Source organism: Eptatretus burgeri, chromosome 9 (assembly GCF_056783735.1).
Source record: "Eptatretus burgeri isolate ZD-2024b chromosome 9, Ebu_testis_v1, whole genome shotgun sequence".
NCBI lineage: Eukaryota > Metazoa > Chordata > Myxini > Myxiniformes > Myxinidae > Eptatretus > Eptatretus burgeri.
The window spans coordinates 47,068,719-47,087,558 of record NC_140969.1 but is presented as its reverse complement, the minus strand read 5'-3'; the positions used below and the strand labels follow the sequence as shown (position 1 = coordinate 47,087,558).

Sequence of the window (18,840 nt, the reverse complement as noted above, 5' to 3'; positions counted from 1 at the left end):
ATGTCAAGAGGGTATTGGAGGTGAGGAGGGTGTCTGACCGAGTGATGAGTGTGAAGTTGGAAATTGAAGGGGTGATGATGAATGTCATCAGTGCATATGCCCCACATATGGGGTGTGAGATGGAATATAAAGAAGATTTCTGGAGTGAGTTAGATGAAGTGGTGGAGAGTGTATCCAAGGATGAAAGAGTGGTGATTGGAGCAGATTTCAATGGACATGTTGGGGAAGGGAATAAAGAGGATGAGGAGGTGATGGGGAGGTACGGTCTCAACAAGAGAAATGTGGAAAGGCAAATGGTGGTAGAGTTTGCAAAAAGAATGGAAATGGCAGTGGTAAATACGTATTTCAAGAAGAAGGAGGAACACAGGGTGACATACAAGAGTGGAGGAAAGTGCACACAGGTGGATTACATCTTAAGTAGGAGATGCAACCTGAAAGAGATTAGTGACTGTAAGGTTGTGGCAGGGGAGAGTGTAGCTCGACAGCATCGATTGGTGGTCTGTAGGATGACTTTAGAGGTGAGGTTGAGGAAGAGAGTGAGGGCTGAACCAAGGACCAGATGGTGGAAGCTGAAGGAGGAAGACTGTTGCGTGAAATTTAGGGAGGAGGTGAGACAGGCGTTGGATGGTGGTAAAGATGGGTGGGATGATTGGGCAACGACAGCAGAAGTTGTGAGGGAGATAGCTCGGAAGGTACTTGGTGTGACATCTGGACAGAGGAAGGAAGATAAGGAGACTTGGTGGTGGAATGAGGAAGTACAGGAAAGTATAAGGAAGAAGGGGTTGGCGAAAAAGAAGTGGGATAGTCAGAGAGATGAAGAAAGTCGGCAGGAGTACAAGGAGTGGTGTCGAAAAGCAAAAAGAGAGGTGGCTAAGGCCAAGGAAAAGGCATATGATGAGCTGTATGAGAAGTTGGATACAAAAGAAGGGGAAAAGGATTTATACCGATTGGCAAGACAGAGGGACCGAGCTGAGAAGGATGTGCTGCAGGTTAGGGTGATAAAGGACGCAAATGGGAATCTGCTGACGAGCGAGGAGAGTGTGTTGTGAAGGTGGATGGAGTACTTTGAGGAGCTGATGAATGAAGAAAATGAGAGAGAGAGAGAAGGTTGGAAGAGGTGGAGATAGTGAATCTGGAAGTGGGGTGGATCAGTAAGGATAAAGTGAGGACTGCTATGAAGAAGATGAAAAGTGGAAAGGCGGTTGGCCCAGATGGTATACCAGTGGAGGCATGGAAGTGCTTAGGAGAGATGGCAGTGGGGTTGTTAACCAGATTGTTTAATAAAGTCTTGGAAAGTGAGAGGATGCCGGAGGAGTGGAGATTAAGTGTACTGGTTCCGATTTTCAAGAATAAGGGTGATGTGCAGAGCTGTGGAAATTACAGAGGGATAAAGTTGTTAAGCCACACCATGAAGTTGTGGGAAAGAGTAGTGGAAGCTCGGTTGAGAGGAGAGGTGATGATCTGTGAGCAGCAATATGGGTTTATGCCAGGAAAGAGCACCACTGATGCGATGTTTGCTTTGAGAATGTTGATGGAGAAGTATAGGGAAGGCCAGAAAGAGTTACATTGTGTGTTTGTGGATTTAGAGAAAGCTTATGATAGGGTGCCAAGAGAGGAGTTGTGGTATTGTATGAGGAAGTCGGGAGTGGTGGAGAAGTATGTGAGGATCGTGCAGGATATGTATGAGGACAGTGTGACAGCGGTGAGGTGTGCGGTAGGAATGACGGACCGGTTTAAGGTTAAAGCGGGATTGCACCAAGGATCGACTCTGAGCCCTTTCCTGTTTGCAATGGTGATGGACAGGTTGACGGACGAGATCAGACTGGAGTCTCCATGGACCATGATGTTCGCGGATGACATCATGATCTGTAGGGAGAGTAGGGAGCAGGCTGAATCGAGCCTTGAGAGGTGGAGGTACGCACTGGAGAGAAGGGGAATGTTAGTCAGTAGGAGTAAGACGGAGTACATGTGCGTAAATGAGAGGGAGGGTGATGGTATGGTGCAGTTGCAAGGAGTTGAGGTGGGGAAGGTGGATTGGTTTAAATACTTGGCATCAACTGTCCAAAGTAATGGAGAGTGTGGGAGAGAAGTGAAAAAGAGAGTGCAGGCAGGATGGAGTGGGTGGAGAAGAGTTGCAGGAGTGATTTGTGACAGAAGGGTAGCTGCAAGAGTGAAGGGGAAAGTATATAAGACGGTAGTGAGACCAGCTATGTTGTATGGTTTGGAGGCGGTGGCGCTAACAAAAAGACAGGAAGCAGAGCTGGAGGTGGCAGAGTTAAAGATGCTGCGATTCTCGTTGGGAGTGACGAGGATGGATAGGATAAGAAATGAGTGTATTAGAGGGACAGCGCAGGTAGGACGGTTTGGAGACAAAGTGAGAGAGGCGAGATTGAGATGGTTTGGACATGTGCACAGGAGGGAAACGGAGTATATCGGGAGAAGGATGTTGAAGATGGAGCCGCCAGGCAGGAGGAGAAGAGGAAGGCCAAAGAAGAGGTTCATGGATGCGGTGAGGGCGGACATGCGGGTGGTTGGAGTGTCAATGGAAGATGTGGAGGATAGAGCGAAATGGAGACAGTTGGTCCGCTGTGGCGACCCCTAACGGGAGCAAGCCGAAAGAGGAAGAAGAAGATATATATATATATATATATATATATATATATATATATATATATATATATATATATATATATATATATATATATATATATATATATATATATATATATATATATATATATATATATACACACACATATGTGTTTGTGTGTGTGTGTGTATTTATCTGCAAGTAATGATCAGTTTAAGTCGTATCAATTTGCATTTTATTGTTTTAACATCATTGGCAAATATGGGACATTATTTTCAGTTTCATTTGGCGATCAGTTTAAATTGTTGACAAATAAATATTGTGAGCATGTAGAAAATAATTTAAAATTAACTTCTGAGAAAAGCCCTTATCAGCCTCGCCACAGTGCATCAAGTGCGAGATGAACAGTTTATTTTTAATCGCTTCTGTGTTTCTTTATTTATTTACCATTTCAGCTTTTGTCATCAAATCTTCAATAAACTTTTATTCTGAGAATATGCAGAATACAAATGAATAAAATGTACAATTTTTTAACTGTCATTTTGTCAAGCTTGCTCCTGGGGTTTGTAAGGTGTTAGAGCTATACATGGAGAATGAGAAATGGAGTTCTTGATGTACAGTGTGACTCTGCCACCAGGACGGGGTTCAGGTCGATCAAACCGGTGGAGACAATCGCCAGGGAGTGACACTAAGAAGTCAGGGATGTCCTGTGGAAAGAAAGATTGTGTTAAATGCATGATTTCCAGTTTATCGGAAGTGGTCTGGATTGAGATTTCTTTTTTGCTTGGATTAGAGACATCAGATGTTTGAGGTCCACACACTTTGGGACAAGAGAGGAGTGTCTTGAACATTCCTCAATACATTCTGGATATTCCTCAATTATTTAGTACTAGCATAGTACCTGTCCTCTGGGCAATCTTGTTCCAGGCATCCACCATGTTCTTTTGACGCATACCTTTATTTGGGCAGTCTGTAGGCAATTGACAGCTGCCTCGATTGCTCCTGAAAAAAAAAACCCCAGGATATGTGCATGAAGCCAAGACACAAGTACTGCTTATAATTCAAAACACCTCTCTGCACTGGAAAAGGTGTGGACAGGAATACTGTGCAGTAAAGGGTAGGGACTTGTAATATCTCTACCACCTGGTGCGGCACTACATGATACACATTTACACGGAGAATTTGCGTCCTCCGCTCCCACCCCCTCCTATAGACTCCTCCTTAAGTCTAGAATTATTTCTTGAAAAGGGCCCTGTATAAGGCTCTAGAACCGAGGTCGGCAACCTGCGGCCCGCGGGCCAAATGCGGCCCGCAAGCTCCTCCCGTGCGGCCCGCGGCGCCTTGTCCGGATTTCCATTATGTGCAGCCCGCGAATCATTTTTCTGAACCAACTGCAAATTTAACATCTGTGGACATATGATTCTTCCACATATATCACAGTCTCTACATCACAATAAATTATTTTCGCTTCTAGTCCACTTAACTTGGTCTTAAATATGTTTTTGTTGTTGTTTCAGATGGCTGAAGGTCTTAAGGTTCAATTTACAATTACATTTATTATCATTGATTTTAGGTGTGTTTGTTATTTTTTCGGGTTGGGAGGGGGGTGCGGTCCGCGAGGTGGCCCGCGGCCTGGTTTAGGTTGCCGACGCCTGCTCTAGAAGCATTTTTTAGTAAAAGTTGGGAACATGACTTTTTGACATAATTAAGGTATGCTGAATTTGACTAACCCTGTTCCCAAGCTGAATTTTGAGTTTTTACCATCTAATTAGCATAAACAAAATGGCTGCCAAATTGACAATTTTGGGCACTTTCTTGAGACAGGCACGAGTATACCATCTATCTATAATTCCAGCAATCTCTGTGTGTCTGTCTGTCTGTCTGTCTCTGTGTGTCTGTGACCGCTGTTTCTCGACAACCACTGGTCCGATCTAATTGAAACTTGGCAGGTATGTTACTGGGGACCTGAGTATGTGCCTTTTCAAGGTTTGATAATAATCGGACAAGCGGTTCCCAAGTTATGGCCATTTATTTCCCAAATCAATGACAGGACACTGTGCTATGACGTCACAATTCTTTTTTTTTTTGCACGTATGGCCACGCACTTACGGCCACGCACGTACGGGCATGGACGTACGGGCCTGCACTAGTTTAAATAAATGCACATTGTTCACATGTACGCATCTTAGAAATGTCCCTTGAGCAATAGATCAAACCTCCAGGCTAATAAAATTCGTAACGTGCCACAAATCTATTATTATGCTAATTAGCTACCGCCATTACCAAAAAATCTATTTTCTGCTGTAACTTTGTTTCTATGCATGCAAACCTGACAAATGACATGTCTAGACCTATGTTTTGAGGGTCAAGAAAAATGATAGACATATTTGAAGCATTTTAATTAATGTTTACATGGTTACCGATGTTTATTAATAAAATGTAGAAGTTAAAGTTGCTAGTCTGTAATCATAAAAACTAAACAAAGTTCTATCATGCTGCTACGTGAACAAATTTCAGTCAGCATAAACAGTTTTCAGGAACGCCTAACATCTTTTCGGCAAATCACATTGTATTCATGCACGGAGTCTGATCATAAATCTGTTTCTGCCATGCACACATTGATGTGCATCGTAATCCTGAATTCCAGCATGTGCAGCGTCAAGTCTTGCATTGTTTCCGACATGCACAGGCTACCATCTCGAGGCAACTGTCTGGAATGGCGCAAGAATTGAGAATTTTTTTCTAGAATTTTATCTCTGAATTTTGACGGCGCAAGAAGAAAGCTCGGTCTGTAGCTTTTGCTTGTCTTGCATACTCATTGTCCTCCTCAGATTTGCTGAAGCAGGCTTCGTCGACGGGTGCTGTGAATACTGGCTTGCATTTTCCATGAGTTATACTGACAGGATGCAGCTCCTCCAGGCCATTTGGCACAATCAAAGTATGTCTTGTGGATAGCTCGAGATTTTTAAGAGAAGCATCAGCTGTTTGGCCTCGTTGCCATGCTGCCATTTGAGTTGCATGGAAGGTATTCTTTCCATCAAGTGTTTCATCAAGGATGTCAATGTTATCACAGGTGTAGTGGATGAATTTATTTGCCTCAATGTTTGGTGGAATGATGGCACCAGTTGCTTTGTCAAATAATTTGAGAGTGTTCTCAGCCAAGGAAGTGTCTACTTGCAACACCTGTTCGTAACTCAGGCAATGCCCTGCCTTGTTGAACAATCGTACGAGGTCTTTTGACCGCATAGCTTGATGAAGAGTACTTGCAAGACCAACATGTTTTGGAGTCTATTTTTTGCCACCACTGACGCAGTAGACAAGATCTTGTGCCACACTCAGAACTCTGCTCCGGACATGTTCTTCATTGTTCCCAGGGCTATCATCTTCAAGGGATGCCTGGCCACCGCCGATCAGTCTCAGTAGCATATATAAACTCAGGAATGCATGCTATAGCATATTCTTCACTGACAGAGAACCCTTTGTGTCCTGGAGTTTCCATCATGTCTCCACGGACTTTCATAGCTCCATGAACAAGTGAAAGGAAAATGTCATCCTGGGGCTCATACTTAGGAAAGGCGAACTTTTCCTCACTCTCCTCTGTGTCTGCTTTAATCTGCAAAACTGCTGTTGGCTGGTACTTAGTGGGAAACAATACGATTTTTCGTTCTGATATACAACTGTCAAGAGGTTGAAAGAAATTGAAAATGTCCCCAAGCTGTGACTGCAACATTTCCTTGAATGTTCCTCTTCTGCTTTGATAAGATGGCTGAATCATGATTGAAGATTCCTCAGCTAGCTCCTTATACCTTTCCCATACATCATCCAGAAGAATCACATGTCCTTTGTCAGCTGATTGATGGAGCTCTTGGCAAAGCAATAGCATAGCAAGGTCTGTATTTGCTGACTCCTGCTTTATTTTGGAGGTAGACCTGTTAAATGCTCTAAGACAAGGCAGATGATATTTGGCTTCAGCTGCAATTAGGTCAATCACTCCTGCCAGTCGGAGGCCAACTTTGTAGTCGAGATGTGAGGCTTGAATTATTTGATCACTCATTTGCTTAGTCGTGACGGAGATCAGTTGTGCCTTCTTATTTGCAGTTTGACAGAAAATGCAAAGGCTCCAGTCGACTGGCTGCACACCTTTTCACAATGAACACCTGTTACCACCTGGAACACCTGAACTGCAACCTGCTCCCTCTGTTGAATACTCTGTCTGAGTCCTCTGAAGACGTTCTATTTTACTCTTGTCTGTGAAGTGGGCATAGCACAATCTGTGCCACACAAGAGATACGGCTGTGGCAGAATCTAATGCATTCTCAAGATGATCAATTAAGTCTATATTTTTGGAGTCCCTCAGCTTCTTTCTGCTACAGGCTGCATTCCTGAGTGTTGTGAGTCCATGTTCAATTGCTTCACTCAGGTTTTTTTCTGGCTTTATCCGTTTGACAGAAAATGCACAGGCTGTAGTCTACAGGTGACGGCCTCTTCAAGCTAATCACGGGATCCATTGTAGCCTGCAAACAAGAATGAATCATTAGTATAGGTCTACACAAGTTCACAAGTAAAATAGATTAGCATTGTGCTGGTATAGTAGTGCCTGTCCCAAGAAAGTGCCCAAAATTGTCAATTTGGCAGCCATTTTGTTTATGCTAATTAGATGGTAAAAAACTCAAAATTCAGCTTGGAAACAGGGCGAGTCGAATTCAGCATACCTTAATTATGTTAAAAAGTTATGTTCCCAACTTTTACTAAAAAATGCTTCTGGAGCCTTATACAGGGCCCTTTTCGAGAAATAATTCTAGTCTATAGGAGGAGTAGCGCGACAAACACACACACACAAACACACAATCACACAAACACCGGTCCGTGAATTATCGCAAGGATTATTCTTCCTCATTAAATTGTATAATTTGTGATATATTAAGACGTTACAAATGGAGTATTGGAGTGCTGGAACGCATCTCCTGTATTTTAGTTAATTCTTATGGGAAATAGCTAATAAGTTTAAGTGTTATCGTTTTAAGTTGTGTTTTCCACGAACATAACCCTGACTTAAACTGAGCATTACCAGTACACATATCGTACTCCTCCAGATGTTTTGCCTATAAACTTTTATTTATTGAAAAGAGTGCTGTAATACAGGGTGGGCCATAAAAAAAAACTACAATTACGATTTCTGGAAGAATCGCTGAAAAATATAAAAGGAAAAAAAAGCTGTTTATTGCACAATTACAATTGACAAGATGATTGCATGGCACATTACCAGTCACTAATTTGACATTTATCCAACTGTTATGATTGTCGTAAACTGAAAAGAGAGAAAAGAGGAAAATTTGCAGAATTTGTGCAATAATGAAATTGTCGGTTTTTGGCCCACCCTGAAAAAACAATGAATGATTTAAAGTACTTATCATACCTATTATATGATTAGGGGTTTGAATAATTTTCTGTAATTTTTTTAAGAACAAATATCACAACTTCACTTCAGGCGATTAAACAGAATAGCTCAAGGTGAGTACATTCCACATTGTAAAATATTTAGCTTCTGCACACTTCCATGCCGACAGCTTTAATACGAAATTCAACTGATATAACTTCTCTTTGGATTAATATGAGATTAAGTCTCACTAAAGGTATGAGGTTACAAGTCATATAAAATACAATGTTGAATAAACGAATAATTCAAAAAAACTGAGGCATTCAAACCTGTATTTGGTGAATTGCCACTTGTTTGTGTTGCAATCTCCTGGGTCTCAATATCAGCTATGATCTTTCTTGGGCAAACTACATTTCAAAGTTGGCTCCAAAGCCAACCACCGACTGGGAATCCTCCATTGGACAAAGTCCTTCCTGAGCACACCTGAACTCCGATCCACTTACAAAGCCTTTATCCACAGCTTCATGGAGTACTGCTCTCCCCTCTGGACTGGCTCCCCTGCCTCACACCTTGCTCTGTTTGATGCCATGAAAGCCAAGTCTTTCAAGATCATTTGAATCTCCTGCGCTGATGCTGAGTCAAAGGGCTCATCACTTTGCCGTCTCAGACAGGTCGGTGATCTCTCTGTCTTCTACCATCTTACCATCTCCTTTCTGGTCTTGCACCCTCTGCTCTTTCCATGATCTCCCCCTTCTCCCTCCCAGATTTCTGCAGGGCACACATGCACCACCATCAACTTCCACATTCTTTTCCATATTCTTTCCATATCATTCTTCCCTCCAGGTCTTCAAGACAGCTGTTCACCACAATGTAAAATCGCCCCCAATCCAGATCGTATGATCTTATCTACTCTCAGTAACCCCTCCCCCACCCCCACACCCCAATCTCTTCTCTATCCAAATTTCCAGTTTTCCCTCCTGAGAGTTTACTTTTGTATCCATCTTGTCCATCCCATGCATCCTCTCCTGCCCCCATTCCTCTACACACCCATTGTTCATCCAAGTCTGCATCTATCTTGGCCTTCAACTCTGCTGTTGGTATTTCCGCCTTCTCTGAACTGTTCCTTTTGTCCTGTTGTATCCTAATTCATTCAGTGTACTATTATTAGCTCTTCCACGAGCCTTCACTATGTATACAAAAAAAAAGTCTGCTGCCTTTTAGATACTTCCAATGATTTACATAGCTTGCAACTTTGGGTCGTGTTCTTTATTGAAATTACGATTCCCTTTCTCATTGCTGTTGACATTTATGTTTTATCTGCATGAAGAAACCAACAAATTACAGATCAATCATTGCCAGTCAACACTTCTTCCTGATTTTATCAGATTCTAATATTAAGACACCACCAACTAGTACAGCTGACCAGCAGATAAGTCTCAAGTCAACGTTTCTTCATCTGGGACTGCACAGTCATCATGTACCAGGTGTTAAATACCCTCCCCAGAAGGGAGAGGAGATGTGGGGACACCACACGACTGTAATGTGCAGATGTTGAGATGTATCACAATGACAAATGACTCTTTCATGTATAAATGTAAAAATTTGTACAGTGGTTCATTTTCATGTGTCAAGTGGACTCGGTGTATCTGTAGAAATTATTTTTAAAATGCTAAAATTGATAAATTCTCCAAGATTTATTTTCACTTTGGGTATTTTGGTTGTGTTTATATTTTGTGGTGGTGCTTTGTAATGGGGTTTGATGGTGTAACATGATGTACAAGCTGATGTTGAAACCGTGTGTTCATTTTGCAGAGCTCAATGCCAAGGGAATCATCCTGCAAGCGTTCGACATGTTTCGCCTCAAATCCTGCATCGACTTTGTACCCTGGACAGGCGAACAGGATTACATTTCTGTGGTGAAAGCTGATGGGTATGGGATGTTATTTGTAATTTTTCAGATATTTTGCCAATGACTGGCAGGATGGCCTCGAGGTATGCACACTTGCTTTGAAGCTGTCTCGCCTGGGTCGGGTCAGTTAATGCCTAAGTTTGGGTCAACAAGAAAAGGTGGGTTAATAGTGGCTGTTGAAGAAGAAGAAGAAGAAGAAGAAGAAGAAGAAGAAGAAGAATGTTTTCCCAACACCCAAAATATATATGTATATAATATTTACCACAATAGTTTCTCCTTAATCCAGTATCCTGTGTGCAAAGATCATGCTTACTAATCCATGTCAATTAAGCCATTTGCTGTTAGTTCCATAATCTTCTGAGGACATCACGACATCACATATTTTGCATTCTAGCTAAACCATCAGAGCAGCTAAATCTATGCTAACAACATCGAATGAGATCATGTAAAACTAACTGCATGTTATAATCAGTGGCAAAGCGGAAAAGTGGGTCTGCAGAAGCTTTATTAAAATTAACGATAAGATTGTTTCCATTTCATAAAGAAAATTCCAACACAATCCATCCATCCATTGGGACCATACTCTGTACAGAGCATCAGTGCTGCTGAAACAGTCTCCTGGGCTATTGGACACAATCCTGGATGGGTCACCACTCTGACACAGGATACTCAAATGGCTCAATCATCCAAGCAAGCATGGTACTCACTTTGCCAACCTTGGAAAGATGACAGGCTGAATCAACCCGACATGGTATTAATTCAACAGCCGAGGGGGATTTGAACTCAAGATCCTATGATCGCAAACCCACCACCCTAACCATGAAGCCAACACCAGGCATAACACACAATAAAGGTCAACAAATGAGGGAATGTAAGAAGGAGACATTAACAAAATTATATATTATAATTTGAGAAGTGTGTGTGTGTGTGGCTTCCATGCACTCCTGAACCACTGGATGGAATGAGTTGAAGACTGCTGGTTGTGCTCAGGGTATGCACAGTTAGGTTTTAGGCAGTAAACAAATTCATGGTGGGCACGGGACCCTGATTCTCTCTATGTACATATGTATGTATGGCATCGGCTGTTTGCAGGTGGGAGTGGGTGTTTCAAGTCGTGCTAAAATACACCAATTCTGGGGTGAAGTTTTCTGGCTTGCCTAAAGATGGGCACACACTTGTTGCAAATCTCTTGCGGGCTCCTAAAGTTGCCCACCGTTGAATTAGCTGTGTTGATAAAGCAAGCTATTTGACCACAACAGCTTTGCGACAGGATTCAGTGCATCAGGGCTGGAGATGATAGCTAGGATAGTGACAGATGGGATGAGATAAACCTGCAGTTTAGAGAAAGTAGGCTTTTGTGAAAGTACTCTGAGGAAGAATCAATATCAGAAGCTGGAAAGATGGAAGCCCATTCCTTTTGTGAGAGCCAATCCAGCAGGAATAGGAGAGGTGTGATAGAAAGTTGGTCATTGCCATGTGTGAGAGAACCAATCTTAGCAGGCAATCCTTTAGTTTATAGTTGCCTCAGGAATCAAACCCAGACTAAACAGCTCAAAGGTAAGTGGACACCCTCTGCACCATCCTGACAGACATACCTCAAGGTAGGTATGATTATTTCTCATTGGAATATGAACTGGATGTTTTACAGGATACTTCATTGAACCATGCTCTGTCTGTAGGTGCTGGTCCTATGTGGGAAAGCAGAGAGGACGTCAGGAATTGTCAATCGGCACTGGATGTGATGACATTGCCATTGTGGAGCATGAATTACTGCACGCACTTGGAATCTGGCATGAACAGTCTCGTACTGACCGTGATAACTATGTCACCATCCAGTGGTTAAACATTGAGGAAGGTGAGCGAAAAAGCAAGACTCACAGCATCTGCTGCTGCATTCTAGTTTTGTTCATTGTGAATATCTATTGTAATGTACAGAAAGTTGCTTTTGTTCCATAACTTCATAATTTCCCCTCACTGTTGTGTGTGTGTGTGTGTGTGTGTGTGTGTGTGTGTGTGTGTGTGTGTGTGTGTGTGTGTGTGTGTGTGTGTGTGTGTGTGTGTGTGTGTGTGTGTCCTCCAACCAATTCTACCTCCATTCCCTCCCCATCCCCTTTTGTGCAAGTGTGCTCACCAATATGTTTGTTTATCTATTGATTAATGAATAATTTTTGAGTTTTTCTCCTGCCTGAATAGTTTTTGAATAGTTGGATTGAGAAAATAAAATTGAGAAAGGAAAACAACAAGATCGGAGAAAAAAATGCGGGGTTGCTGGGGTGTAATAGTAGTAGGGAGAGAAGAGAAATAAGTTTGAGGGGAGAAAGGAAGGGATACAATGGAAGGGAAGGGCATGTATGGAATTCTACCATACTAACACACCTGCTAAATCGATGAGCACCTGTTCTGTTACCTGCTAAACTACTTTTATGCCATATTTGGCCTACGGACTCCCTTCCTACTTCCCAAGATGTACTTTTATACTTCTGTCTTATGTTTCGTTCTTTTTGACGACCGACCATATATCAGTCTGTTGCTGTAATTCCATACAATCTGTCAAGGAGGAAATTAATTGCCATCAATCTATCTATACATTGAATTGTCGATCTATCTCTCTCTCTAACTATCTGATGTTATGGACTATCACACACTCACCCGAATAAGGCTTGAAAGTTTGTGATCCTGCCATCATGGAAATGTCATGGAAATATGAGGGGATTCTGTAAATGACAGGTTTAGAATGTAAGTGAAGCACAGACATTATAGAGTACAGTATGACCAACCATTTTGCTCCTCAATGAATCTTTTTCTAAAAAATAAAAATGAAACCCCTTTTGTACAATCTGGTCTGTCTGACAAGGCTTCAAAAAACACTTATTTCATTATTTTTTTCTGCACAGGTAAAGAGTATAACTTTAAAAAGAATACCCTGCAGGAATCTGACTCGCTGAACGTGCCATATGACAACTTATCTCTGATGCACTACAGCTCCAAAGCATTCCAGAAGGCACCAGGTCTAAACACAATAATACCCAAGGACCCACATTTCATGGACATCATTGGGCAGAGACTGGATATCAGCGAGCTGGACCGCGTACAGCTCAACCGAATGTACAGATGCAGTGAGTTATTGAAAACCCTGTATGTTCATCATGTAAAGTCCTGCTGTCGATCTTTGTTATCTTATCCTTTGGTTGTTCCTTGTGCTTTCATTTTGTCAAAATCTTTGTTTTTCTCTCAATGTTTTATTTTATTGATTTCTTAGCCAGGTTCATTTAAATGTTTGCCCATTCTTTTTACTGCTCCAAGAACCATGCATTTGAATGATTTGCCCTTTTAAAATATTGACAAGTCTGGAGACGGCGATGGTTCATGAGCAATGTACATGGTTCGCGTTTTTCTTTTTTGAGCTTCGAGGGGACGCCACAGGCAAACTGGCGGGAATCGGGAAAAAAATAAATGATGAAAGTTGTAGTACTCGAAGAGCACTACTTGCATACCAACTTTCATTCGAAACAGTTGAAAACCCGAGTAGCTCGATGCCCAATTTATTGATTTTTTTGACATTTTCTAAGTTTGTGACCTTGTGACCTTGACCTTGGGACGAAAATGAAAAATTGAGCTCCGTGGAGTTATGCAGGTGCCATTGGGCAAACCAAATACCGAAACCCCTGCCATATTCGGCAAACCCCTTCAGAGAAGATGTTACTTGAAATCGGCTACCCCCTAAAAACACATGTTTTTTGGGCGTGGCTCCGCCCATAATGGGTGCAGCACGCCCATTCTCAGGAAAACACAACTAGATCATAATATAAACCTCCCACCCAAATTTTATCAGGATCTGATCAAAACCCACAGAGCTATGCTCAGGACAGACAGACAGACAGACACACACCCATAACGAATATAGTGGTCACTTACTGACTCGTGAACCAATATATTTTCCAAATTATGTAGGCTGACCATGAAATGTAATAATTCTGCTTGCAGCCTGGTTCAAATTCATGTTTCATTTTGAAATACAGTATCATAAAATCCCTCAAGTGACTTGCAGAAAATTATTTTATTGATTCATCGACCATATAAAACACAATGTGTGTTTGTGTGTTAATTTGTGTGATGTCTGTCTCCCTTCAAAATGACGATTTAAGAAGGTTTTAAAGGCCAATCTTTTAACACGTCTGTGTGTTCACGATGGTCTCTTTTATTTTTTTTCAGGATTTAAAAAAAACTCTAAAAACAATTTCCATGAAAGAGTAATTGAGTCTCTTCTTTTAGAAATGTAGATGGTGACTCAATGGCGGTGTACAGAAGCGTTTAAAAAATAACAATAAATACAAGCCGCAGGGAGGTGAAATTCACTGCACAATGATGTGTAACGCATGCAGAGTAAAACAAGTGTTCAGTTACATACGTGCAATATATAATAAATAAAGAAGATGTAAACATACCTGATGCTAGGCCGAAGCTTTAGGCTTTGGCACATTCACGAGACTGTACCCTCCAAATGAAAGGTTCCAGAAGATTAAAAAAAATTTAAAAATCGGGGAACATGTGTATATGCAGTGTTTTAAAATAACGCTTTTTCTTGCGACAAAACATCATATCTTTTAGTCTGAATATTTTGAATGAAATAATTCCAACCTATCATTTTTGACGGGCTTTTATTCTCGAGTTTCAATAAGTCACCTGACTGGGAATGCAGAAAAACGTTTTTTTTATTATTATCAAGAAACATATTCGACTGAATATTACTAAATTCCAAGCAGATTCTCCAACAATTTTTTTTTATGAGAAAGGAAATGGACAGGAGATGTACACATTACATCAAAGCACTTATGGCTTCTTGAAAGTGTGAGCAGAAATTGCTTTTCAATAGTTTGATACTTTGTTGTGAAAAGTAATCAATATTTCCTGCTTTGATATAAAACAAGTGTTAAAAACGTTTTTTTTTTTTTTTTTAAATGCAAAAGGATGCAGGGATGTTGCTCCAAAAGGTATGTAAACATGGTAGGGATGGTCATGAGAAATGGTCAAAAGAAAAGGTGTGCGTACGTGTTCGATGTAGCTGTCTTTTCTTGGGACAACCATTATTCAAACAAAGATGTAGGAATGGAGAAGTGAATTCTTGCAGAATTTTTTTCTGAAAAGCTCACTTGGCTGTGCCTGGATGGGTTTGAGGGTTGTGGAGTAGTTGCTGAAACCTGAATCCTATCCAGGTTCCTCCTGATGACTCCACCTTTGCTTTTCTTCTTTGGGTTCCTTCTTGGTCTTCCATTTGATTGTTTACATCCTTTTACACTTTATAAAATGTTTTGATGATTTGTTTCTTTGCCTTTTTCCCTCCACCACCGAAGGTGAAGGAGGTTATGTTTTCAATCCCCTCTCTCTGTCTGTTTGTTTGTCTGTCTGTGTGCAGGATATCTCAAAAAATTGAGGGCGGATCCAGATGAAATTTGGTGGGCGGGTTGGGTATGTAACAAGGACGAAGTGATTAGATTTTGGTGAATATCTAGATTTGATTACTATAATTTTTTATGTGCTTCTTCACCAATGAGAGATAGGGCCACAAATTATACATAGCACGATATCTCAAAAAATTGTGGACGGATTCGGACGAAACTTGGTGGACATGTTGGGTGTGTGACAAGGAAGAATTAATTCAATTTTGGTGAACATCTGAAACCGGATCCAGATCCGATAATTTTTAAGTGATTCTTCACCATTGAAAGATAGGGCCAAAATGATATGTAGCACGACATCTCAAAAAGTTGTGGACGGATTCGGACAAAACTTGGTGGACATGTTGGGTGTGTGACCACGACAAATTAATTCGATTTTGGTGATCATCTGAATCCGGATCTGGATACGATAATTATTTAATTTTTAAAGTGATTCTTCCCCATTGAGAGACAGGACAAAAAACGATATGTAGCATGATATTTCTAAAACTTATTGGGCTAGATATCTTCTTGTGGATCAGGCATTACGTGGCGGAGGTATGCACTCCACAGAGTGCCAGTCTAGTTTTAGGAATGTGTTTACATGCTGGAGAATTTCATTGTTGTTGCACGGATTTTGTTTTTATTCTTAGTATTTGTGTTGCATTAAACACGAGTATCCCCCCCCCCCCCACCCCTTTGAATGGTTGCCCTGAATGGAGGACAGACTGGGAGAATTTGAGACAGCATTGGTGGCCCAATTTAGAGAAATGGAAACAAAAACTTCAGAAGGATTTGAGTCGGAGGAAAGAAACATTTGGAAAATAGGAGGTCAAATCCAAGTGGTCAGAATGGGAGAAAAGTTGGAAGAAGTTGGGTCCACAAATAAAAGAATTGACCAAGTAAACGAGGACATGGAGGCCATAAAGCAACGACAGAAAAAGGAAATGAGATTTTGCAAGTGCCAGAGTGGTGGTTTGACTGAAGAGTTGCAAAAGCTGGGGGCCCGTGTAGCAGAACAAGAGCGGACATTAATTGATAGAGGCCCATGGGAGTTGCACTTGAATGGGGACAGAGTGGATGAGATGTTACAGGAGCGGCTGAACATTGTGGACAGTAACATTGAGGCAAAGGTTGCTTGGGTCCAACAGAATCTGCGAGATGAAGTGAGTCAGTCCATTAGGCAGATGCAGGATGCAGGATTGTGAGGATGGAGTTAGGCAGTCTGGAGGTCAATGTGGTGGTATGGGTGGCCGAAGTGTGTGACCATTGTCTCCTGGGACTGAGTTTCCTGGTGGAATATGACTGCCAACTCGACCTTGGGCGAGGCCATATGTGGTTGGGCACTGAGAGGCTGCAGTTGGTCAGACTGGGGGATGACTAGGAGGTGCAGGGGATGTGACTACAGGTGCCACGCAATGTAACCATGCCTCCCAGGTCCGAGGCCTTGGTGATTGCGGAGTTGGCAGCAGGTTTCAGCTGGGGCTAGTTGGTCAGCATCACATTGGTCAGCTGGGGCTAATGGAGCTGTGGCCCTCACAGGGGGCCGAAGGACTGATGGTGGGTCGCACCCTGGTGGACACTCGGCCTATGTTGGTCGTCCACATGCTTAATGTGTCTGATAGTCCTCGCATGGTAAGGAGCGGAGCTGTCATCGCTAAGAGTATTCTAGTAAAGGTCACCGAATGAGGCGAATCCACATGCTTGCCAGCGCAGCCGGCCGAAAAGGGAAATTTGGGGAAAATTGTTTGGCTCAAGGGAGTCCAGGACATGATGACATTGCTCTGAAGAGGGCCTAACATCAGAGCATGGAAATGGCTCACGAGTTTGAGAGGAAGCAAATTGGCTCGGCTTCCTCGCACATGAAATTGAGAAACGATATCCGGGGTCGTACACCCCGTTTTCTTCCCGGAGACCTTATTTGGCTTTACTTGTCCCGGAGGAAAAGGTGGGTGTGTCCAAAACTTACCTGACCCTGGAAGGGCCCCGGAGTGGTGCTTCGCCAAGTGACTGATGTGGTTTTCAAGATTCAGCTGGGCCGGTATACCCTTCCACAGACAGCCCATGAGGATAGATTGACTCACTATCAGGGTCAGGAGACTCCTGGGTGGATCGGAATGGTGCGACAAAAGTTAGAATGGGTGGGTGACACTTTTAGACCTGACCAACCTGCAACAACTTCCACTTAGGGTAAGGTGCCTTGATGCTTACTGTCCCAAGGGTTCAGTTTTGCTAGAAATTTGGACGTGCTTAATTGGATGAGAGCGAGTGAGAGTGACTCAATGGTTGGTAAACGGATTGGTTTGGAAACCAAAATTGCCTGTGGAATTGATGTCTGTTATCTATATTAATATTTCGGCACGCCCCTTTCTTTGTTCCACCATCAGATTTTTGTTACTGCATGAAATGAAACAAGATTTGGCACATATACTAATGATATTATTGTCTTCCTTAAGAGGCCCCTCAAAATTCGTTTTGATGCATTTTCACAAACTCCAACGGAATCCATTCGAATTCAGTACGATTATGGCTTTTGGTCCAACTTAGGTCATTGGCTATAAATTTTTTCCATAACATTTCCGATATTCGAAAAAATCGATAAATCGATATCCCTTATGGGATTTTCCATTCAAATCCACTCAAGTTTAAGGGCTACGGGGGACGCAAATTTCCACTTTGCCCCGGGCGCTGTTTACCTCTGCTCCGCCAAGCTGTTAGGGTTAGGGTTAGGGTTTGGGTTAGTGTTAGGGTTAGCTACCCTAACACTAACCCTAACCCTAACCGCTAACCCTAACCACTAACCCTAACTGCAACCCGAACCGCTAACCCGAACCGCTAACCCTATCCGCTAACCCTAACTGCAACCCTAACCGCTAACCCTAACCGCTAACCCTAACCCTAACCGCTAACCCTAACTGCAACCCTAACTGCAACCCTAACTGCAACCCTAACTGCAACCCTAACCACTAACCCTAACCGCTAACCCTAACCGCTAACCCTAACCGCTAACCCTAACCGCTAACCCTAACCGCTAACCCTAACCGCTAACCCTAACCGCTAACCGCTAACCCTAACCCTAACCGCTAACCCTAACCCTAACCGCTAACCCTAACTGCAACCCTAACTGCAACCCTAACTGCAACCCTAACTGCAACCCTAACTGCAACCCTAACTGCAACCCTAACTGCAACCCTAACTGCAACCCTAACTGCAACCCTAACTGCAACCCTAACTGCAACCCTAACTGCAACCCTAACCGCTAACCCTAACCGCTAACCCTAACCGCTAACCCTAACCGCTAACCCTAACCGCTAACCCTAACCGCTAACCCTAACCGCTAACCCTAACCGCTAACCCTAACCGCTAACCCTAACCGCTAACCCTAACCGCTAACCCTAACCGCTAACCCTAACCGCTAACCCTAACTGCAACCCTAACCTCTAACCCTAACCCTAACCGCTAACCCCTAACCGCTAACAGCTATTCAGGAAATTTGCAAGAAAGCCTGAGCAACACCGGGCATTACTAC

At 42.5% G+C, this 18,840-nt stretch overlaps 1 protein-coding gene across 3 annotated transcripts in view; it reads left to right on the top strand.

The window, feature by feature from the left end:
- The window catches only part of LOC147020073 (meprin A subunit beta-like), a 68,374-nt gene that overhangs the window by 29,950 nt on the left and 19,584 nt on the right, over positions 1–18,840 (top strand). For all 3 annotated transcript variants that reach the window (XR_015061633.1, XM_085895076.1, XM_085895075.1), the window contains exons 6-8: positions 9,780–9,897; positions 11,556–11,731; positions 12,771–12,992. Coding sequence is in view for 2 of the 3 variants with exons in the window: in XM_085895076.1 (XP_085751202.1) it covers positions 9,780–9,897; positions 11,556–11,731; positions 12,771–12,992 (516 nt within the window). In the remaining variant the exon portion in view is untranslated. The remainder of the gene's footprint in view (positions 1–9,779; positions 9,898–11,555; positions 11,732–12,770; positions 12,993–18,840) is intronic.